This window comes from Urocampus carinirostris, chromosome 5, assembly GCF_059441175.1.
Source record: "Urocampus carinirostris isolate Australia breed hairy pipefish chromosome 5, RoL_Ucar_1.0, whole genome shotgun sequence".
Lineage (NCBI taxonomy): Eukaryota > Metazoa > Chordata > Actinopteri > Syngnathiformes > Syngnathidae > Urocampus > Urocampus carinirostris.
Genome location: NC_142353.1, coordinates 1,955,242 through 1,979,597, shown reverse-complemented (window position 1 = coordinate 1,979,597; position 24,356 = coordinate 1,955,242). Strand labels below are relative to the sequence as shown.

Sequence of the window (24,356 nt, the reverse complement as noted above, 5' to 3'; positions counted from 1 at the left end):
TGGATGGATGGATGGATAATTTTAACAATGACTTCCGTCGTCAGAATGAATATCATCTTCGGTTGCCAGAGTCCAAACTTTTTCTGGCGGATATAAGGAGGGCGATGCTCACGGAAGGAATTGCTTTATTAGCGGGTTCTGGGAGATTAATTGAACATCTGCTCAGGCGAAGACAGCTGACCCTAGTCGCAGCTGTTTACCCTCCATATAAACATCTCATCAGACCTTGCCTGGAAGATGTTCGCATTAATGAATGGTTTGTTTGTTTTTTGTAGATGGAGTGACACTGAGAAATAACATTGGTCATATGCAGGCAATAGTTCACTAAATTGAATTGCAGGTATTATGTTTTCCAGACACACCTAAAACCCCGTGTGCTTTATATACAGCAGAATACAGCGAATGCGACTGGAAAGGCTTACTGCATTTCTAGGTGTGCATTATTAGACAAGGTACCTACATAACATCCTTATGACAACAAAATAACCGCTATAGATCTATAAATAAAAAGAAATAAGAACACAGAATTGCAGTTGAATAAATTCTTTTATTGTCTGTATACAAAAGGAAAACGAAATTGAAGGTCTCCCTTCAGTGTAAGAAAGTGATTTAGAAAAGGGCTGGATAGCTGCCTGCTAACATCAGGTATATTCAAATTAGTTCAGGTGTCTGCAAAGACTAAAATACAACCAGTCCAAATGTAGCACTTTCCTACAAGTTGTAGCTTCAGGTCATCCATTTCATGGGTAATGGATCTGGTGTTTGTGAGATACAGGCTTGGCAGGGGTAGCTTGTGAGGATTACTTCGTAGCTTAACTGTACCACTTGGCTGAACCTACATCCTCGCTATTTCTTTAGTCCCTTCCCAGACCCGATATCAATCCAAGGAGCACCTGCTGGCTTTTAGGAATTTTCTCTGAGTCAAATTAAATTGACAAATTTATTTTCCATGTAACGAGCTGCTAAAAGCTAATTGTCGCCGTGCCTGGCAGTTTGTTCTGGTGGACATGTTGACTTGTACGCCTGTTCTGCTGTTTGACTGACACCATACACTAGCCAATCACAGTCAGATACACAGACAGTCACACCCCCCCCCCCCCCAAGACACACACATTTACAAACAAACTCACATACACATAAGACCTGTCCCTTCGCCATAGCATTTGTTGTGTGCTGTCTGCTGAGAACAGATTGCATCATATGTTAATATAAATTACATTGAATTGTCTTAATAATTTAATTTCAGGTCCGTTAAAGTGTGAACCAACAATAACGGAAGTGCGGAGTAACGAAGGATTACTGTAATACTTTTAATAATTTCAGTACAAATGCAGTATATCCATACGCACGTGCAAGGCGCAGTTAAAAAGATTTACAATATAATTTTGATCAACTGAGACATTATTTAACTAAGTTGTTAATTGTACATTCTGACATGAAAAGAACAAAAAAGCAAGGAAAAAGAAGATGTTTTCATAGACATCTAGTATAAAATATTTGTCTTTATGTGGACGGGCTTTGCCTTTAATGTGGGCATTTTCTCTCAATGTTGTGATGATTGTAGTGCTCTTTTGACTGTTAGATCATGCACATGGAAAAAGCATTGAAATAAAGTAATTATATATATATATATATATATATATATATATATATATATATATATATATATATATATATATATATATATATATATATATATATATATATATATATATATATATATATATGGCAAAGGCTGTGAATACTTATGTAAATATTGAGAACATCCCAGAGCATATATATATATATATATATATATATATATATATATATATATATATATATATATATTCCACATTTATATATATATCCACATTTTGTTATGTTACAGCCTCATTCCAAATTGTATTAATTGAATCTCTTATCTCAAAATTCTACACAAAATACTCCATTATGACAATGGGAAAAAGTTTTTTTTTTTTTACTTTTTTTGAATTTGATAAAAATAGAAAACTAAGAAATCACATTTACATAAGTATTCACAGCCTTTGCTTAACACTTTGTTGATCCACCTTTGGCAGCAAATACAGCCTCAAGTCTTTTTGAATATGATCCCACAAGTTTAGCACACCTATCTTTAGGCAGTTTTGCCCATTCTTCTTTGCATAGGTCTCAAGCTCAATCAGGTTGGATGGGAGACGTTTGTGCACAGCCATTTTCAGATCTCTCCAGAGATGTTCGATCGGATTCAAGTCTGGACTCTGGCTGGGCCACTCCAGGACATTCACGGAGTGGTTCTAAAGCCAATCTTTAGAGATCTTGGCTGTGTGCTTTGGGTCGTTGTCCTGCTGAAAAATTAACCTTCGCCCCAGCCTGAGGTCAAGAGCGCTCTGGAGCAGGTTTTCATCCAGGATATCTCTATATATTACTGCATTCATTTTTCCTTCTATCCTGACTGAGGGAGCCGGTTAGCCACTTTTGTATCCCCCCCACTTCATAGGTCCTATATGAAGCTATAACTTTTTTCCTCACTTCTCTGATTAGCGCTGTCTTTGTTCAACTGTTGGTGGCAAACGGTAATATAGGATTGCAAAACTTTGGTCTTCGAAATAAATCTATTGCTGAGCTCTTTAACCCCTTTCTTTCATTCAAATACAGTTTTCCTGGTCAATTGGTCTCAGAACAGTACGCCTTTCTCATTGAATTACACAGGGTTCATACAGGATTTCAGTCTTGAAATCCTTGAAACTGCTCGAGTTTTTAAGTTGCGTTTCCAAGGATTGCTTGATTACTTAACCCCTAACGCTCCGCAGGCCCGCCACTGTCCTAATAAACAATAATGTGTCTGTACCATGCCACTAATCACTAAAATACATCATACTATATATCATTGGAACACAAACTCTTGGGATTCAAGATATGATGCCCATTTCAAAATGTAGCCATCACAGAAACATCAGAATTAGTCTTAAACAAGATAACCAAAAACTATAAAGCGGCCGTAACTAACCATTCACACAAATGAGTCAAATGTCAGCAAAAATGTCTGTTATATTGAGAACATCCCAGAGCATCCAACTGAGCAAAACATTTATTCCAAAAACCCAAAATGATGAAAGATTAAAAAAAATCCACCGAAAAGCATACAGTGCATCCGGAAAGTTTTCACAGCGCTTTACTTTTTCCACATTTTGTTATGTTACAGCCTCATTCCAAATTGTATTAATTTAATCTCTTATCTTAAAATTCTACACAAAATACTCCATTATGACAATGTGAATTTTTTTTTTTTTTTTTTACTTTTTTTGAATTTATTAAAAATAGAAAACTAAGAAATCAAATTTACATAAGTATTCACAGCCTTTGCCATGAAGCTCAAAATTGACCTCAGGTGCATCTTTTTTCCACTGATCATCCTTGAGATCTTTCTACAGCTTAATTGAGTCCACCTGCAGTAAATTCAGTTGATTGGACATGATTTGGAAAGGCACACACCTGTCTATATAAGGTCCCACAGCACAAACACCAAGCATGAAGTCAAAAGAACTGTAGACCTGCGAGACAGGATTGTCTTGAGGCACAAATCTGGGAAGGATACAGAAAAATGTCTGCTGCTTTGAAGGTCCCAATGAGCACAGTGGCCTCCATTATTTGTAAATGGAAGACATTTGGAACCACCAGGACTCTTTCTAGAGCTGGCCGGCCTTCTAAACTGAGCAATCGGGGAAGAAGGGCCTTAGTCAGGGAGGTGACCAAGAACCCGATGGTCACTCTGTCAGAGCTCCAGCGTTCATCTGTGGAGAGAGGAGAGCCTTCCAGAAGGACAACCATCTCTGCAGCAATCCATCAATCAGGCCTGTATGGTAGAGTGGCCAGACGAAAGCCACTCCTTAGTAAAAGAAACACGGAAGCCCGTCTGGAATTTGCCAAAAAGCACCTGAATAACTGACCATGAGAAACAAAATTCTCTGGTCTGATGAGACAAAGATTGAACTCTTTGGTGTGAATGCCAGGCGCCATGTTTGGAGGAAACCAGGCACCGCTCATCACCAGGCCAATACCATCCCTACGGTGAAGCATGGTGGTGGCAGCATCATGCTGTGGGAATGTTTTTCAGCAGCAGGAACTGGCAGACTAGTCAGGATAGAAGGAAAAATGAATGCAGCAATATATAGAGATATCCTGGATGAAAACCTGCTCCAGAGCGCTCTTGACCTCAGGCTGGGGCGAAGGTTCATTTTTCAGCAGGACAACGACCCAAAGCACACAGCCAAGATCTCAAAAGATTGGCTTCAGAACCACTCCGTGGATGTCCTGGAGTGGCCCAGCCAGAGTCCAGACTTGAATCCGATCGAACATCTCTGGAGAGATCTGAAAATTGCTGTGCACAAACGTCTCCCATCCAACCTGATTGAGCTTGAGACTTATTGCAAAGAAGAATGGGCAAAACTGCCTAAAGATAGGTGTGCTAAACTTGTGGGATCATATTCCAAAAGACTTGAGGCTGTATTTGCTGCCAAAGGTGGATCAACCAAGTATTAAGCAAAGGCTAAATACACACTTGGAAAGGTCATAGGTAATCAGGCAAGAATAAAATCTTTCTGTTTCTGTGTGTTCTAACTCTGGTTACTAAATGTTAGTAACACTTGCAGTGATTATTTCAGTTTGGTCCAAAACATTTCAAAAGAGACCAAAACTGTCATATTATCCAAATGGTTTGGAATGGGTTAACAATTAAATATTTTGTTACTAAACTTTCTAAGATCATTTTTTCCCTGTTTTGACCCTTATTTTGTTGACTGTCTTTGTCCCTAGGCGGCCTCCATGGCCCTGAGCAGCTTGGGCCATGTCTACACAGCCATAGGGGACTACCCCAATGCACTGGCCAGCCACAAGCAATGTGTTCTTCTGGCTAAGCAGTCTAAAGATCAACTCTCCGAAGCACGCGAGCTAGGAAACATGGGTGCCGTCTACATCGCCATGGGAGACTTTGACAATGCTGTGCAATGTCACGAGCAGCACCTGGGCATCGCCAAAGCCCTCGAAAACAAGAGGGAGGAGGCCCGGGCTTACAGCAATCTGGGAAGCGCCTATCACTACCATCGAAACTTTGACAAGGCCATGTCCTACCACACACACGTGCTGGAGCTAGCCCAGGAACTGGAAGTCAAGTCCATTGAGATGAGGGCTTATGCGGGCCTGGGTCATGCCGCCCGCTGCATGCAGGACCTGGAAAGGGCAAAGCAATATCATGAACAGCAGCTGTCCATTGCTGAAGATTTGAAGGACAGAGCTGCGGAAGGGAGGGCCTCATCCAATCTTGGTATGTATGCGAAACACTGACATGCAAAAAGAAAAAACAGTGGTGTCTTAAATTACAGGCTGAATTCTTATTATGTCCGTGTTTGTTATTAAAGCCCGTGCCCGTGCGCGCACCCTCCCCCCTCTCTTTTGGGGCCTCCTGGGCAGAGGCGTGTGTGGACGGCAGCTGGTGTGGAGAGCAAGAGAGCGAGAAGTGCTTGCGCCTCTCTTTTAAAGTAAAGCAGGAGTGTGATGGCTTTTCAAGTTCACATTGATGCCCTTCAAAATCTTTTAATTTGGTTGATAGGCTAATCTCGCTTTAGACACGCAGTGAAATAAATCCTGGCATGAACATGACTCACAGATACAGATCATTAATATTTTGATTACAAATGAACAGTCGGGCGTTTTCACATTTTTATTACACTCCTGGAGAGTCCAGTCACTTTCAGTAGGGGCAGTTCTGTGGGTGGAGTTGGCTAGGGGTATTATCCCGGAATTAAGAACACTTGTTTTTTCCCATGGATTTTCAAATACTGTAAATAGGGTTCCTTATATACACGAGTATGTGCAAAATGGATGGTGTTATGTTAAGAATTCTTGGGTAATACATTTTTCAATTTTTCAATACATGGATTGCTAACCCAACTCAACCACATAATGGCATTACTGCACAAAAACACCATTCATAGACAGCATACAATTGAAAGAGGGCTAACCAACATCTACTTCCGGCGCCGTCACGAATGGCAGCCACTCCAGCAGCTCCCGTGTTATTTTCGCTACTTTTGTGATTTATTTATTTGTTTAGTTATTTTTGCTTACTTTATCAGTGCCTTGCAACACTTGGATTACTTTCTATCCTATGGATATGGGTTTCAACTCGCAAAAATACGTATATTCAAGAAACCTACTCCTCGACCTGAAGAACTCTCGAGCCGGCACGGTCCCTTTTTTACCTAACGAGGTAAGGCGACCCTACCGGGGTTGCAGAGCCGGTGCTAAAGTAAAGGCTAAGCGGCTAGCGGCGAAGTGGCGATATAAGCCCACGGTACCGTCCATAATCATGGGGAATGTCAACTCCCTACCGAATAAGATCGACGAACTGGCTGTGCTTGTGAAAGACATCAAAGCATACAGGGAGTGCAGCTTGCTTTGCTTTACGGAAACGTGGCTCACGCCTAGCATCACGGACGCTAACATCGCGCTAAACGGCTTCTGCGCTGTTCGGGCTGACAGAGGGACAAAAGTCAGTGGGAAGCGCAAAGGAGGGGGACTGGCTATCTACGTGAACACGAGGTGGTGTAACCCCGGGCATGTAAAAACCAAGATTTCTATCTGCTGCCGTGATGTCGAACTTTTGGCTGTAAGTCTCCGTCCCTATTACATGCCCAGAGAGTTCGGACACACCATTGCTGTCATTGTTTACATCCCACCGCGCGCTGATGCGGAAGTAGCGTGTGACGTCATCCACTCCGCGGTGGCAAAACTTCAGACACAACACCCGGAGGCTGCAATGTTAATCTCAGGGGACTTCAACCACGTGACTCTTGATAAGACACTGCCCTCTTTCGTCCAGTATGTGAACTGCAAGACCAGGGGAAATAGGACTATTGACCTTCTGTATGCGAATATAAAAAATGCATACAGCGCTAAACCACTGCCTGCCCTTGGAAAAGGAGACCACAACCTCATTCTGCTTAAACCACAGTACAAACCAAGAGTGAGGAGGCTACCAACAACCACACGCTCATTTAGAAAATGGTCCACCGAGGCAGAGCAGGCTCTGAGAGACTGCTTTGGATGTACGGACTGGGATGTCCTGCTAGGGTCCAGCAGTGGGGACATTGAGGAGATGGCAAACTGCACTACTGACTACATTAAGTTCTGCATGGACAATGTTGTTCCTATAAAGACTGTACGCTGCTATGCCAACAACAAGCCCTGGATCACGAGAGACATCAAGTGCCTTCTGAACCAAAAGAAGAGGGCCTTTAAAAATGGTGATCCTCAGGAGCTAAAACGAGTACAGAAGGAGCTCAAAGTCCAGCTCCAGAAAGGGAAGGAGCAGTACAGGAGGAAGTTGGAGAAAAAGCTGCTGAACAACAACATGAAGGAGGTGTGGGAAGGGATGAAAACAATTACTGGCTGCAGCACCAAGCAGAGTGTGGCTGTGGATATAGATGTGGGGCGAGTCAACCAGTTGAACAACTTTTTCAACAGGTTTGACCACTCCGCCTCATCCTCACCCCTGAGTTGTGCAGCTGTCCTTCCCCCTCTCCCTCTGGACACTAGCATGGAAGACATCCCCCCACTAAAAATAACTTCAGCCCAGGTGTGTGGGGAGCTGAGAAGGCTACGAACCAGCAAGGCAGCTGGTCCGGATGGAATATCCCCCCGACTGCTGAAAGCCTGTGCGTCTGAGCTGGGAGACCCTCTACAGCGCATCTTCAACTTGAGCCTTGAACAGGGAAGGGTCCCTCAGCTGTGGAAAACATCCTGCATCATCCCAGTCCCAAAGAAATCAAGACCAGAGGAACTCAACGACTTCAGGCCAGTCGCCCTGACATCACATGTGATGAAGACCATGGAGCGGCTGCTGCTGCACCACCTGAGGCTACAGGTCCGTCACGCCATCGACCCACTGCAATTTGCTTACCAGGAGAAGGTGGGAGTGGAGGATGCTATATTATACATGTTACACCGATCCCTCTCTCACCTGGATAGGGCGAAGGGGGCTGTGAGGATTACATTTTTGGACTTCTCTAGTGCCTTCAATACCATACAGCCTCTGCTACTGAGTAGGAAATTGACAGAGATGGGAGTTAGCTCACACCTTGTAGAATGGATTACTGACTACCTGACAGGCAGACCGCAGTATGTGAAACAGGGGGGCTGTACATCGGACACCGTGGTTAGCAGCACAGGATCTCCGCAGGGGACCGTTCTCTCTCCGTTCCTATTCATTCTATATACATCGGACTTTAAGTACAACTCTGAGTCCTGCCATGTGCAAAAGTTTGCCGATGACACTGCGATCGTGGGATGTATCAGAAACGGGCAGGAGGAGGAGTACAGGAGATTGATTCAGGACTTTGTCCGATGGAGCGACGCAAACCACCTGCACCTAAACACCACCAAGACCAGAGAGATGGTGGTGGACTTCAGGAGAACCAGAACTCACCCGGTTCCTGTAACCATCAAGGGAGAATGTGTAGAATTTGTCCAGACCTACAAATACCTGGGTGTGCAGCTGGACAACAAACTGGACTGGACTGCCAACACAGAAGCTCTATGTAGGAAAGGGCAAAGCCGACTTTACTTCCTCAGAAGGCTGGCCTCCTTCAACATCTGCAAAAAGCTCCTGAAAATATTCTATGAGACAGTAGTGGCAAGCGCCCTCTTCTATGCGGCAGCGTGTTGGGGAGGCAGCGTCAAGAAGAAGGATGCCTCTCGTCTCAATAAACTGGCTAGGAAAGCGAGCTCTGTTGTGGGCAAAGAGCTGGACAGCCTAACAACAGTAGCTGAGAGACAGGCACTGAAAAAGCTGAGGTCAATCATGGACAATCCATCGCATCCGCTTCACAGCATTATCTCCGGACAGAAGAGCAGTTTCAGTGACAGACTGCTGTCACTGTCTTGTACTACGGACAGACTGAAGAGATCTTTTCTTCCTCATGCCATGAGGCTCTTTAACTCCACCCGGCAGAGTAAAGGCCCACATTAAACCACACCACCTACATTGGATATTACCGAATCTTACTGCATTATGTGTTCTGTGTAGCACTATTTAGTTACTCTATATAACATGCTAAAGTGGGCATTTGCACGTCACACTGGGTATCTGTATATTGTATTCTTTTGGCTTTATTATTGTATTGTTCTCAGCTCAGGGATGCTGCTGGAAATGTGAATTTCCCTTAGGGGATGAATAAAGTATCTATCTATCTATCTATCTATCTATCTATCTATCTATCTATCTATCTATCTATCTATCTATCTATCTATCTATCTATCTATCTATCTATCTATCTATCTATCTATCTATCTATCTATCATGCCAAAAATGTGATATGAGGCAATAGTTACGCAACCTTTTTTGTGAATGATGTTTTTTCAGCAAAGTACCCAGGTACCTTTTTTTTTTAAAACAAATAAAAAAGTAATAAAGAAAACAAAATTTAAATGAGATTAAATCATAATTTCATATTGGAGCAAATATAAATAGTGTGTCCCTGTTAGGCAGGGGTTTCAAAGTCAAATGTACAGAGGGACAAATTAAAAAAAAACGACTGCAAGCCGAGGGCCGGAGTGATACAATATCAAAAATTCATAAAATGATGCGTCCAGTATAGTGAACCTATTTATAAAGCCTCATAACATAACAAAGAGTAGTCTACATTTTATGTTCTGGTAAAATTAGGCCTAATTTACTTCAAATTAAAAAAAAAATTCATTCATTATCTGCACCGCTTATACTCATTAGGGTTGCGGGGTTGCTGGAGCCCATCCCAGCTATCTTTGGGCAGTGGGCAGGGGACACTCTGAACTGGTGTGTATATATATATATATATATATATATATATATATATATATATATACACACAGTGGGACCTCGCTACTTCGCGCTTCGACGTTCGCGGGTTCAGAGCTTCGCGGGCCTAAAAAAAAAATAATAATAATAAACTAAAATAATTCCATTTTTTTTCCTTGTTTTCTTGTTTTTTTTAAAGCTACTTCATGCTTTTCATGTTCTCGGGTTCAGAGCTTCGCAGGTCTAAAAAATACTAATAATAGAATAAAATAATAAGCATTTTTGAAGGGGCATCGCTACTTCGCAGATTTTCACTTTTCGCGGGTGGTTTTGGTCCCCATTAACCGCGATAACCGAGGTCCCATTATATATATATATATATATATATATACACTGTAAATTCCGGACTATAGAGCGTACCTGATTATAAGCCGCACCCATCACATTTTAGGGGGAAAACAGATTTTGTCCATACACAAGCCGCACCTGTATATAAGCCGCATGCACCCGCATCAAACAAATACGAGATTAATCCAAGCCAAACTTCAAGTCCCGCAATTGAAACTACCGTATTTTCCGCACTATAGGGCGCACCGTGTTATAGGGCGCACCCCCAAAAAATAGTTTTTGGTCCTATATCTTCCATAGATAAGGCGCACCGGATTATAAGGCGCTACAATGGGAACGTCGACAAAACAGTCAGATGATTCAGTCAAACTTATTACCCCCTTGACATTCCCAAAGCTTGCAAAGAAGCAAATACCTGTCGTAGACACGTGCGGATGCGGTGTCCGTACGATGTCACTCAAATCCATCATTTCAAATATCATTCGGAAGGTTAAAGTCTTGGGATTCAAGAAATGCCAACCATTCCTTAGTTTCTATTTTCTTTTTCGCTCACAACTTTACTGTGCATATGACAATAAACACTTGGAATTGAGTTGAATTCACTCAACTCATCACAGCAACATCAAGATAGTTCTAAAACAAGATTCCGGGAAAATATGAAGCCGCATAACTCACCCAAGTTCTCACGTTCAATAATGATACGCAATCATGGTCTTCTTACAACCGTGAGTGAAGTAAATCCAGGAGAGTAGAATATTTACAAATACAGACTAATGAAACATGTTTCTTTATGGCGTACTGTAGCAAGCTTGCTACGCCATTGCTAAACTCGTCCGATTGAAGGGTTTGTTTTGGGCATCTAGCCAATCCGAGGCTCCGAATAACTTAAGCCAACAGTGATCGATTCAAATGATGATTGACACATTGGTTAGCCAATGAAACGCCGGTATATAAATCCCAGCATACACAGCGGACTTGCTACGCCATTGCTAAACTCGTCCGATTGAAGGGTTTGTTTTGGGCATCTAGCCAATCCGAGGCTCCGAATAACTTAAGCCAACAGTGATCGATTCAAATGATGATTGACACATTGGTTAGCCAAGAAACGCCGGTATATAAATCCCAGCATACACCGCGGACTTGCTACGCCATTGCTAAACTCGTCCGATTGAAGGGTTAGTTTTGGGCATCTAGCCAATCCGAAGCTCCGAATAACTTTAGCCAATAGTGATCGATTCAAATGATGATTGACACATTGGTTAGCCAATGAAACGCCGGTATATAAATGCCAGCATACACCGCGGACTACTCCTTGTTCGGGGTAAAATCAAGTCGGCGGCCGTTGAGTAAGTTGCGAAACCTTGGGAATTTAATATTGAGCCATATATAAGGCGCACTGTGTTATAAGGCGCATGGTCAGCTTTTGAAAAAAATTAAGACTTTTAGGTGCGCCTTATAGTGCGGAAAATACGGTAAATGCCCTTCATTAAAGCACACAGTCCAAAAATCAGAGCCGCCAAAATGAACGCAAAATGATATGGGTACTTAAAATTTGTTGCAGACCTGCAGATTCTGGGTGCCCGTTGATAGTAATCCAAGGAAAAAAAGTGTATATTTCCAAAGGAAAGGGTGGGAAAAATATAGATCCATTATTGTCCGCCGTGTCCACAAAAACTCCCCTCTACCGGTCCCCACTTTCCCATCAGCGTTGGCGTTTGCTCCGCCCCTCTTTTTTAATTTGCTCGTGCAGAATAAGTGTCTCAAATAAATACATTACAGAAATATACAGTTGCAAATACATATTACACATATTTACAAAGAAAGATAGTACATCGAGAGAGTTTCCAAACTTTAATAATAATAATATAACTCTCATCCTAAACCGTGCCTTTGGTAGGTAGCCTCACGCTACTAAAAAGACGCTCGCATACCTTCAAATTAGTCTGTTAAGAAAACTAAAGCCGTAATTGTAAGGATCATGGCAGACCATCCGCTTTTCCTTCTTGGAAAAGACGTCTAGGTTATCTTTATCAACGTCGAAAAAAAATTTAACCACAATGATGTCGTTCCACGGTTCCTTACTTCAACACACCCCAGTAATATGCCCGTTTGCTTTTATCATAGTGGCTGCGTCTTGAGCCTTGTTGAGGGTATGTTTACGCTCATAAATTGTGATCTTCCTCGGCACATATATTCCACCGGCCTAAATCTTTCTTCTCATACTCGAGAGCCGCTGGCGGCCCGTTAGAAAAATTACATAAATTGGCCGCATCTCTGAATAAGCCGCATGGTTATAAATGTGGGAAAAAATTAGCGGCTTATAGTCCGGAATTTATATATATATATATATATATATATATATATATATATATATATATATATATATATATATATATATATATATATATACCGTATTTTCCGCACTATAGGGCGCACCGGGTTATAGGGCGCACCCCCAAAAAATAGTTTTTGGTCCTATATCTTCCATAGATAAGGCGCACCGGATTATAAGGCGCTACAATGGGAACGTCGACAAAACAGTCAGATGATTCAGTCAAACTTATTACCCCCTTAACATTCCCAAAGCTTGCAAAGAAGCAAATACGTGTCGTAGACACGTGCGGATGTGGTGTCCGTACGATGTCACTCAAATGCATCATTTCAAATATCATTCGGAAGGTTAAAGTCTTGGGATTCAAGAAATGCCAACCATTCCTTAGTTTCTATTTTCTTTTTCGCTCGCAACTTTACTGTGCATATGACAATAAACACTTGGAATTGAGTTTAATTCACACAACTCATGGCAGCAACATCAAGATCGTTCTAAAACAAGATACCGGGAAAATATAAAGCCGCATAGCTCACCTAAGTTCTCACGTTCAATAATGATACACAATCATGGTCTTCTTACAACCGTGTAAAGTAAATCCAGGAGAGCAAAATACTTACAAATACAGACTAATGAAACATGTTTCTTTATGGCGTACTTTAGCAAGCTTGCTAAGCTTGCTACGCCATTGCTAAACTCAGCCAATTGCAGGGTTTGTTTTGGCCATCTAGCCAATCCGAGGCTCCGAATAACTTCAGCCAATAGCGATCGATTTAACGGATGATTGACACATCTTTTTCGGCCAATTGCAGGGTTTGTTTTGGCCCTCTAGCCAATCCGAGGCTCCGAATAACTTCATCCAATAGCGATCGAGTTAACGGATGATTGACACATCTTTTTCGGCCAATTGCAGTGTTTGTTTTGGCGCTCTAGCCAATCCGAGACTCCGAATAACTTCAGCCAATAGTGATCGATTTAACGGATGATTGACACATCTTTTTCGGCCAATTGCAGGGTTTGTTTCGGCCCTCCAGCCTATCCGAGGCTCCGAATAACTTTAGCCAATAGTGATTGATTCAAATGATGATTGACACATTGGTTAGCCAATGAAACGCCGGTATATAAATCCCAGCATACACCGCGGACTACTCCACGTTCGGGGTAAAATCGAGTCGGCGGCTGTTGCGTAAGTTGCAAGACCTTGCGATTTAATGTTTAGCCATATATAAGGCGCACTGTATTATAAGGCGCATGGTCAGCTTTTGAAAAAAATTAAGACTTTTAGGTGCGCCTTATAGTGCGGAAAATACGGTACACATATAATGTCTTCATTAGATCTTCCCACTCATATACTTTCATTGAGTCTGAGCCATGCCCAATAAATGACGGTGGTTCCTTAACCTTTCGCTGTAAAACCACCTGAACCTGTGATATATCTGACACATGACTAAGCTGATTCAATCTGTTTGCTAGATCTTATGTGGCAGCAGCGCTAGGAGCTACTGTATTGTGTGACTGTATACGTAAGAAAATGCTATCAGCCAATTTATGTCCTATCTCCTGAATAATATTTGTCATCTGATCAGCTACACCCTCTGAAATGTCACTCGTGCTCTGATTAAACATGTTTCAAAGATGTAAATAAGTCAAAATCACAAAATAAATCAGCAGCCTGCGTAACACGTCACTGTATAGCACACTTAGTTATCTACATCACTGTGACACTGCACGGTAATGAGCTTAACGATAACGTTCATGTAACCAAAATTTCAAATACTGTGAGCTGATGGCTTCATGAAACGATGTGGCAGGTAGGACAGTCCTCGGTTCAGAGAGTTTGATAGAAGTCACGGGTCACGGCACCAATGTAACCGCGGTGTACTTGTCCCACCAAAGATCCACATTCACGCTGGACTGGGTGATGAGGTTTTTATTACAGTTACTGCAGAAGAAATGAGTCACAACATTAGCTTTTCTGCTGGCTTTGATCTCTTTGATCTCGTTAGCAGCTCTCTCTGTAGACTGCCCAAAAGCATATCAAAGAGCTTTCTCTTCAATTTACATAAAATACATTTTAGAATATAACAATACATTTTTACATCCATTTTAACAAGATACAAGAGATCGTATATTGGATTTTTAACGTTTACAATGAATTCAACATATTTTTCTTTAGTCTGAATTTTAACCAACATCATCCTTTTTAATATATATGAGAAAATAGAAATAAGAACAATAATGAGTATAAAAACAGATACAATTTACCTGCAGATGAAATGAGTCACAACATTAGCTTTTCTGCTGGCTTTGATCCCTACAAGGGGAGTTAACATTTTAGTAAAACAGAAACATAACGAAAATAAATCCAAACAGCTTGACAACATCAATCACATTACTGTGCATGTTGAGAGATTTGTCAACTGGGGTTATAATGTTTAAAATTAACTTCTTTTGTGGAGCACCAAAAGATGTGTCTTACCGTTATCAGCCCTCTCTGTAGAGTGCCAACAAATCCCGCCTTCCGGTCAAATGTCCAAAGCCAAAACCAAACCCCACCCCATACCAGCAGGTGGCACTGTTGGACTCATCATTGCAGGACACTTACCAAAAACTATACACATATTTCAGCAGGAATTTCAATGAAACAAAAGTTATTATTACACCCGTTACATACACCCCCCTGAAATTCTGCTAAATACTGGAGTACTACACTAAACAGAAAAAAATCACATGCAAAAGTGCAAATACTGATGAAAAAAAAAACACAAAAACTGGTACAGTATTACAAGGAACAAACTGAAGTGCATGTCAGTTCTAAAACTCTCACAAAAAGGAGTGTGAAAAGAAAGGAGGCGATCAAACTCCTAACTAAGCACAGACTCAAAGATGCCTGTTACATATCTGAAATATCAAACATTGTTCCTGTAGTTTCAAGTACTCACATAGGCACAATTCTTGTTTTTTGGTCAAGCTTTGATACTCAAACTGAAAATGATCTCTAAAGACCTTAAACAATGAACTAGCAGATATTGCGGACACAGAATTGTCACCTACCAACTGGTCATTCATCTGACAAATAAGACGACTGGGAGGCCTGTTGGACTGGCGGACCCTAAGATCATAACTAGGTTGAGCACAAATAACCTGAGCTTCAGGGTCTGGGACAGTCAAGTCTAATCAGTCAGTATTAGGAGTGGCTGTCTCATACGCGTCAGTACCAGGGGAAACAATGTCCAGGGGTCAGTGTTCAATGGGGTCTCGTCTGGGAGGACAGTGTCTGGTGGGCCCATACCCAAAGGAATCATCTTTTCAGAGCACCGTGGTGGGCTTTCCGTATTGTCACTTGCAGTATGATCAACATCTTGTTCGGGGATGTGCTGACTTCCTTGACTGGATGTATCGACTGTGAGAGAGTCAGACTGGGCATCAGATCTGCTGTCTAGTGAGTTATCCTCCACCTCTGAATGAACTTGCTCTTCACCTGACTGTATCACCCAGTTTACTGTACGGACATCACTGCCTTCGACCGCGTCAGGTAAATCAGGACATACATCACTTCCATGCATAGCAGCGTCACACCCTGAGTGTTCAGATTTGCTGGCCATTTCTCCCTCACAGGGCAAGAAGCTAACAGAGAGCAGCAAATTCCTGTGAACTACCTTCTCTTTGCCCGTCAGGCAATCCTTGACTCTATAGACATTGAGATCAGGCTTGACTGATACGACTTCATAAAGGGTCGACTCCCACTTATCTGCAACCTTGCGTTTCCTTGGGACACCTCTGTTGGCGATCAACATCCTGTGTCCCATGACGAGGGGTGATCCTTTGGCCCTACGGTTGTACAGCTTGGCATGGCGAGTCTGTTCTCTGAGAGTATTCCTCCGTACAATCTGAGCAGCTTCTTGTAGATCCTTCTTCAGATGGGTTACAAAGTCAGAGTAGCTGACAACAGCATCATTGGTACTAGCGAGGGAGACGAGGGATCCTCCCAAACACTAGGTAGAACGGTGCAAACCCTGTTGTCTCATGCTCTGTGCAGTTGTAGCAGAAGGTGAGCTGATGCAGCATTTGTGGCCACTTTGCTTTGGGCTGAGGGGGAAGGGCTCTGATAATATCTCCCAATGTTCGGTTAAATCGTTCTGCGATACCATTTCTCATGGGGTGGTACGGAGTCGTATGGGATTTCTGCACCCCAGCCATCTCTCGAAGCTCTTTGATCAGTTTGCTCTCAAAATTGGCTCCCTGATCAGAGTGGATATGCCGAGGGAAACCAAAGACAAGAAAGAAATCCTGCCACAGACAGCGAGCAACTTGTTTGGCGGTTTGGTTCCTGCAAGGGAAGGCGTGCGTCATCTTAGAGAAATGATCAGTTACGACCAGGACATCTACAAACTTGTTCTCTTGCTCAGCAGTCCAAAAGTCTATACAGACCAACTTCATAGGCTCAGAGGTGACTATGTTCTTGAGTGGTGCACGGTTGTGTGGTTCCGGTGTTTTCCCTAATATACAACGCTGACAGGATTTAACATAGTTTACAACATCACGTTCCATGCCATTCCAGAAGAATCGTTGCCTCACCAGAGACAAAGTACGGTTCTGGCCTTGGTGACCTGCTGAGTCATGTAAACCGTGAAGGACTTTCTGTTTCAATGAGTCAGGCACCACAAACTGGAAGATTTTCTTGGCCATGCAAGGATCTTTCCTTATTTTGTAGAGCATAGTTCTTAGGTCTTGGGAACCTACTGTCTGGGTTCAAATCCAGCTACCGGCCTTCCTGTGCGGAGTTTGTATGTTCTCCCCGTGCTTGCGTGGGTTTCCTCCGGGCACTCCGGTTTCCTCCCACATTCCAAAGACATGCAGTTCAGGTGGATTGGCCGGTCCAAATTGTCCCTAAGTGTGAATGAGCGAGCGCGTTGTCTGTCCCTGTGTGCCCTGCGATTGGCTGGCAACCAGTTCAGGGTGTCCCGTGCCCACTGCCCGATGATTGCTGGGATGGGCTCCAGCACCCCCGCGACCCTACTGAGGATAAGCGGTGCAGCTGATGAGATGATATATATATATATATATTTATATATATATATATATAATGTGTGTGTGTATATATATATATATATTCAGATTCAGATTCAGATTCAGATCTACTTTATTGTCATTCTAGTACACGTGTATACAGAACGAAATGTCGATGGATCTGACTCCCACAGTTTCCCTCAGTGTCCTTCAGTGTACAGATATAAATAAAGCTGTATTGTGTTATTTACCATAGTGCCGATAGTGCAAGAAGAGACGCTAACCAGATGTGCAAGATGGGCAGTCAGGTTAACAAGTCAGGTACACAGTACCATTATATTGTAAACAATAACACTGTAAGTAATAACACTGTAAGTAACAATAGTGCAGAGATCAAATGTGCAAGGAGTGGCAAGCTATAAAAAAACTGCCACTAGTGCAAAAGTCAAATTAGCAGCCGTTTAGATTTAAGTTAACTATATGTTAGATTGACCATTTAACAGTCTAATGGCCAGGGGGACTAGACTATTGCGGAGCCTGGTGGTCCTGCACCGCACACTGCAGTACCTCTTCCCAGAGGCTAGCAGAGTGAATAGTCCATGATGGGGGTGAGAGGGGTCCCCGGTAATGTTCTTAGCATGGGATAAGCAGCGCTTCTGGCCAATGTCCTGAATGGAGGGAAGTGTAGTCCCGATTATTTTCTCCGCTGTCCTCGTTACCCTCCTCACACTACCCCAGTCGGTAGCGCTGCAGCCTCCACACCACACAGAGATACAGCTGGTCAGGATACTCTCTATGGTGCCCCTGTAGAATGTGATGAGGGATGGTGGGGGCAGGTGGGCTCTCCTCATCCTCCGCAGGAAGTACAGGCGCTGCTGTGCCCTCTTAACCAGAGATGCAGTGTTCACGGACCAGGTGAGTTTGTTTGTGATGTGCACCCCTAGGAACTTGATACTGCTGACAACCTCCACAGCCTTGTTGTTGATGCAAAGTGGGGCATGGTTGGGCTGGTTTTTCCTAAAGTCGACAATGATCTCTTTAGTCTTGTCAACATTCAGGACCAGGCTGTTGTCCTTGCACCAGCCCACCATCTGCTCCACTTCCTCTCTGTAGGCCAGGTCGTTGTCATCCCTGATGAGGCCCACCACCGTTGTGTCGTCAGCATACTTCACGATGTGGTTTGTGGCGGACCTAGGGGCGCAGTCGTGTGTCATCAAGGTGAACAGCAAGGGGCTTAGGACGCAGCCTTGGGGGGAGCCCGTGCTGAGGTAGATGACATCTGAACTGTTCTGACCTATCCGCACAGATTGGGGTCTGTCACAGAGGAAGTCCAGCAGCCAGTTCCGCAGGGGGGTGTTGAAACCCAGAAGCCCCATTTTGTCTACCAGATGTTGTGGGATGATGGTGTTGAATGCTGAACTGAAGTCCAGGAACAGCATCCGCACATGGGTGTTCTTCTCCTCTAGGTGTGTCAGGCTCAGGTGAAGCGCAGAGGAGATGGCATCCCTGGTGGAGCGGTTTGTCCTGTAGGCAAACTGAAAGGGGTCGAATGAAGAGGGGAGACTGGAGGTGATGTGCTCTTTAACCAGTCTCTCGAAGCACTTCATTATGATAGGAGTCAGTGCAACGGGCCGGTAATCGTTGAGTGATAAGATCTGGGTTTTCTTTGGCACTGGGATGATGTTGGCAAATTTGAAGCATGATGGTACTTTGGCTTGGTCTAGCGAGGTGTTGAAAATGTCTGTTAGTACACAAGCCAGCTGATCGGCGCACTCCCTAAGTACCCGCCCCGGAATGTTGTCCGGGCCTGGAGCCTTCCTTGTGTTGACCCTTCTCAGGGTCTTCCTCACGTCAGATGAGTCCAGGTGGAGTGCTCTTTCGTCCTGATTTGGAGCCGCTTTCACTGCAGGGGTGCTGTTTTGTGCCTCGAACCTACCAAAGAAATTGTTGAGGTCATTCAGAAAGTCCATGCTAGTGTTCTGCACTGGGGTGGTGTTTGGCTTGTAACTGGTGATGGCCTGGATGCCTTTCCACATATCCCTGGTGTTGGTTGTGCTGAGGAAACGTTCCTGAATCTTTTGACTGTACGTTCGCTTTGCTAGTCTGATGGCACGGTTCAGGTTAGCCCTCGCTGATAACAGCGCCTCCTTGTCACCAGATCTAAAGGCAAGGTTACGTACTTTTAGTTGATTGCGTATTTCAGCAGTCATCCAGGGCTTCTGATTGGCACGGGTGCATATAGTTTTGTTATTGCTGACGTCTTCTGCGCATTTACTGATGTAGGCTGACACAGAAATGGCGTACTCATCTATATTTATTTTGTTGTTGTAAGTGGCAGCCGATTTAAACATGTCCCAATCAGTGCACTCAAAGCAGTCCTGTAGTGCCTCCATAGCCCCCTCAGACCACACCCTCACCTGCTTCACTGTTGGTCTTTCTCTTGTTAGCAGGGGCTTGTATGCAGGAATTAGCATAACAGAAAGGTGATCTGATGAGCCAAGATGGGGGCGGGGGGCTGCTTTATATGCACCTTTGATGTTTGTGTAGGCCAGGTCTAATGTGTTCCTACCTCTTGTAGCAAAGTTTACATGCTGATGGAAATGCGGGAGAACTGTTTTCATATTGGCCTGGTTAAAGTCCCCCGCCGCAATAAAAATGCACTCAGTATAAGCATGCTGCAGTTCACTCACAGTTCGGTAGAGAATGTCCATTGCCTCCTTCGTATTAGCGCTGGGGGGCACGTACACGGCCGTAATGATGGTCGCGCTGAACTCCCTCGGTAAGTAAAACGGTCTGCAGATCACCGTCAAAAGTTCAATGTCTCGTGAGCAGTGATTCGAGATTATCTTCGCATTTCTGCACCATTTATTGTTTGTGTAAATGCATAGACCGCCGCCCTTGCTTTTGCCGGTGAGCTCGCCGCTTCTATCAGCGCGGAAAGCAGTTAGCCCCACAATGCTAACCGCGTCATTCGGGATAGATGAGTTTAGCCATGTCTCCGTCAGAATCAAAGCACAACAGTTCGTCAACTCGCGGTTCGATGAGAATTCCACTTGTAGATGGTCCAGTTTGTTGTCCAGGGAGCGGACGTTGGATAGGAAAATGGATGGTAGAGGCGTTTTGAAGGGTTTAGCCTTCATCCGAGCCGTTAGCCCGGCCCGACAACCTCGTTTCCTTCCCCGGTCACAGCGCTTCCGCTTGCCACTTTTACTCGCTGCTTTGTAGGCCTCTGGCTTCTGTTGACGTAGCACTCCGAGGCTAAGTAAACACTCCAGAGTGGTCGTCGAAATTTGCGCTGGATTTCTGGATGTTCGCATATCCAGCAAAAAACTGCGATCGTATATTAATCTGCAGTTAGAGTTGTCTTTGTCTTTGTTCGCCCTCATAGACTGAGTCGAAGATTGGGGTTTTTGACCAAAATGTGAGAAACTGTCGGGAGCAAATCCGGCCGCCGCCGAGCAGGGCGCCGCCATGTTTTCAAATATATATAATGTGTGTGTGTGTATATATATATATATATATATATATATATATATATATATACTGGACTGTCTCAGAAAATTAGAATATTGTGATAAAGTTCTTTATTTTCTGTAATGCAATTAAAAAAACAAAAATGTCATACATTCTGGATTCATTACACATCAACTGAACTATTTCAAGCCTTTTATTATTTGAATATTGCTGATTTTGGCTTACAGCTGAAAAAAACTCAAAAATCCTATCTCAAAATATTAGAATACTTCCTCAGACCAAGTAAAAAAAATAATTTTATAACAGCAAAACTAAATCAAACATTTGAAAATGTCCATTGATGCACTCAGTACTTGGTTGGGAATCCTTTTGCACGGATTACTGCATCAATCCGGCGTGGCATGGAGGCAATCAGCCTGTGGCATTGCTGAGGTGTTATTGATGCCCAGGATGCTTCGATAGCGGCCTTCAGCTCATTTGCATTTGTAGGTCTGGTGTCTTTCATCTTCTTCTTAACTATACCCCACAAATTCTCAATGGGGTTCAGGTCAGGGGAATTAGCAGGCCAATCAAGGACAGTGATGCCATGGTCAGTGCACCAGTTACTGGTGGTTTTGGCACTGTGGGCAGGTGCCAGATCATGCTGGAAAATGAAATCCTCATCTCCATAGAGCTTTTCAGCAGATGGAAGCATGTAGTGCTCTAAAATCTCTTGGTACACAGTTGCATTTACTCTGGACTTGATGAAACACAGTGGACCAACACCAGCAGCTGACATGGCTCCCCAAACCATTGCTGACTGTGGGAACTTCACACTGGATTTCAAGCAACTTGGATTTTGCTCCTCTCCAGCCTTTCTCCAGACTCTGGCGCCTTGACTTCCAAATGAAATGCAAAACTTGCTTTCGTCTGAAAAGAGGACTTTGGACCACTCTGCAACTGTCCAGTGCTTCTTCTCCACAGCCCAAGTCAGACGCTTCTTCCGTTGTCTTGAGTTCAGAAGTGGCTTGACCATGGGAATACGGCTATTGTAGCCCATTTCCCGGACACGTCTGTGAACTGTGGCTTTTGATACCTGGACTCCAGCTTCAGCCCACTGTCTTTGAAGCTCCCTCAAATTCTGGAAGCGGCTCTTCTTCACAATTTTGTTAAGGCTGCGGTCATCTCTCTTGGTTGTGCAGCGTTTCCGGCCACATTTTTCCCTTCCAACAGACTTTTTGTGGATATGCTTTGAAACTGCACTCTGTGAACAGCCTGCTCTTTGAGAAATTTCTTTTTGTGTCTTACCCTCCTGATGGAGGGTATCAATGATGGTCCTCTGGACAGCTGTCAGATCAGCAGTGATTTAGTTTACTGAACCAAGCTGAGTGTTTTTAAGGCTCAGGAAACCCTCGCAAGGTGTTTCGAGTTAATTAGATGATTCAGGTGATTAGTTGAATAGCCTACTTGTATACATTTTCATGATTTTCTAATATTTTGAGATAGGATTTTTGAGTTTTCTTAAGCTGTAAGCCAAATTCAGCAATATTCAAATAATAAAAGGCTTGAAATAGTTCAGTTGATGTGTAATGAATCCAGAATGTATGACATTTTTGTTTTTTTAATTGCATTACAGAAAATAAAGAACTTTATCACAATATTCTAATTTTCTGAGACAGTCCAGTATATTGGTAAGTGTATTGGTAAGTGTCCTGCAATGATGAGTCCAACATATATTCATGTATTCATAGGTTATATGCTACTGTACATGCATAAGTATGGCAATACATTCCCATACATGAAGCCAATGTGGAAAAGAAATTAAAAACATTCATTATGTCATTGAGCGCTTATGCCAACCCATGCTTTAGCCTTGGGCATCATGTCTGTGGAGTTTTTGTGCCTATTAAACACATACATTGGGGTATTGAAGTAGTTTGGGAAAAAAAATTGGGAACCGTGAACCTGTAGCAGTCTTTTTATTTTCCGACTCCAGCAAATACCGTACGATGTCACGAGTCACTGAAATACGTCATGCCACATATAATTGGAACGCTTAAACACATGGGATTTTATATGCTGACCATCTAAAAATCAGTCTGAAACAAGATACCGGAAAAGTATATATCGTCTTGCAGCCATCGTAGATTATACGCAACCATGGTCACCTTACATCCGTGATTGTAGTAAATCCAATCGTGTAAACTATTTACATACTCCAAAACACGCGATTATGTCGAGACAGTAAAAACAATCCGCCGAAAAGCATCTCTGCATCGATGGACGTTGCTTGTTAGCTGTCTGCTTAGCCCTAGTATTCCCGCTTACAAATGTAATTAGAGTTTTTACAATATTTTGAATCTGTTACTCAAGTTGATTATATTTTTAATTAGATGTAATACTTGAAATCGGCAAAAATTATTTGCAATTTTAAAAATAGGTTTTACCAGGTTCTAACTCTGCTGTTGTTTTTTTAGATAAGAAAATAATTAAAATTAGCAAAGTTTGTGCAATATTTTTACTTTATTTTATTTATTGTTTGTAGTGCAAACTTAAACAGCTATGTTTAACAAACTAAGTTATTAAACCTATTTCCCTGTACTACCTTGCAAGAAGATGAGTAGTCTATCTCATCTCATCTCATTAGCTGCACCGCTTATCCTCAGTAGGGTCGCGGGGTGAGTAATATATAAAAAGAAAAAAAATCTGCTGCCATTTGGATAAATGTCCTAGTTACTTTGCTGATCAATTGAAGAATATAGAATGGCACAATTTTTCGCACATATAAATTGGGGAAATTTCCTGCAACACACTAGACAAGGTATCACAGCACACCAGCTTGCCCAGCACGCTAGCTGTAAAATATTGGTTTAACACTCAAAGTCCCAGGAATTGTATTACCCCTCCAGAAAGAACAGCGTACTCAATGGCCCATCTTGTCACCCATCTACTTGTTGTTCAAATGGAATGTGGTGAGTGGTAGTAAAAAAATACTACAGAAATACTACAAAAATCAGACTGCAAAATCACTACAAAATACCAGAAAAATACAATTACAGTATTACAACAAAAATAAGGGCTTAAGAGTCATTACAACTCTTCAAAATCTCTAGAAATGGCCACAGTAAAATACACAGTTGCAGACTTGTTATAACTGTAAATTCTTTGTCTCCAAGTGGCCACTTTTGAAAATGGCCATACGTACCCTTTGGAAAATGCGTGAAATAAAAATTGTGATCAAATTGTGACAAATTGTGATCAAATTTGACTACGTACCAGGAAAGACGTCAAGCTATTGTCTCACCTGTTATTTTGCTAAAATGCCCACACTACACTCACCTGCAGGGATTTAATTGCAAAAATAAAATTCAGGCAAGATTAAAAATAATCACAGTCAGTTCC

General features: G+C 42.7%; 1 protein-coding gene across 6 annotated transcripts in view; it reads left to right on the top strand.

The window, feature by feature from the left end:
• LOC148364953 (tetratricopeptide repeat protein 28-like) overlaps positions 1 to 24,356 on the top strand; it is a 298,161-nt gene that overhangs the window by 156,926 nt on the left and 116,879 nt on the right. For 5 of the 6 annotated variants that reach the window (XM_088335313.1, XM_088335309.1, XM_088335310.1 and 2 more), the window contains exon 5: positions 4,795 to 5,302. The exons of the other annotated variant lie outside the window; for it this stretch is intronic. In XM_088335313.1, the coding sequence (XP_088191439.1) occupies positions 4,795 to 5,302 (508 nt within the window). The remainder of the gene's footprint in view (positions 1 to 4,794; positions 5,303 to 24,356) is intronic. 6 annotated transcript variants of the gene reach the window in all.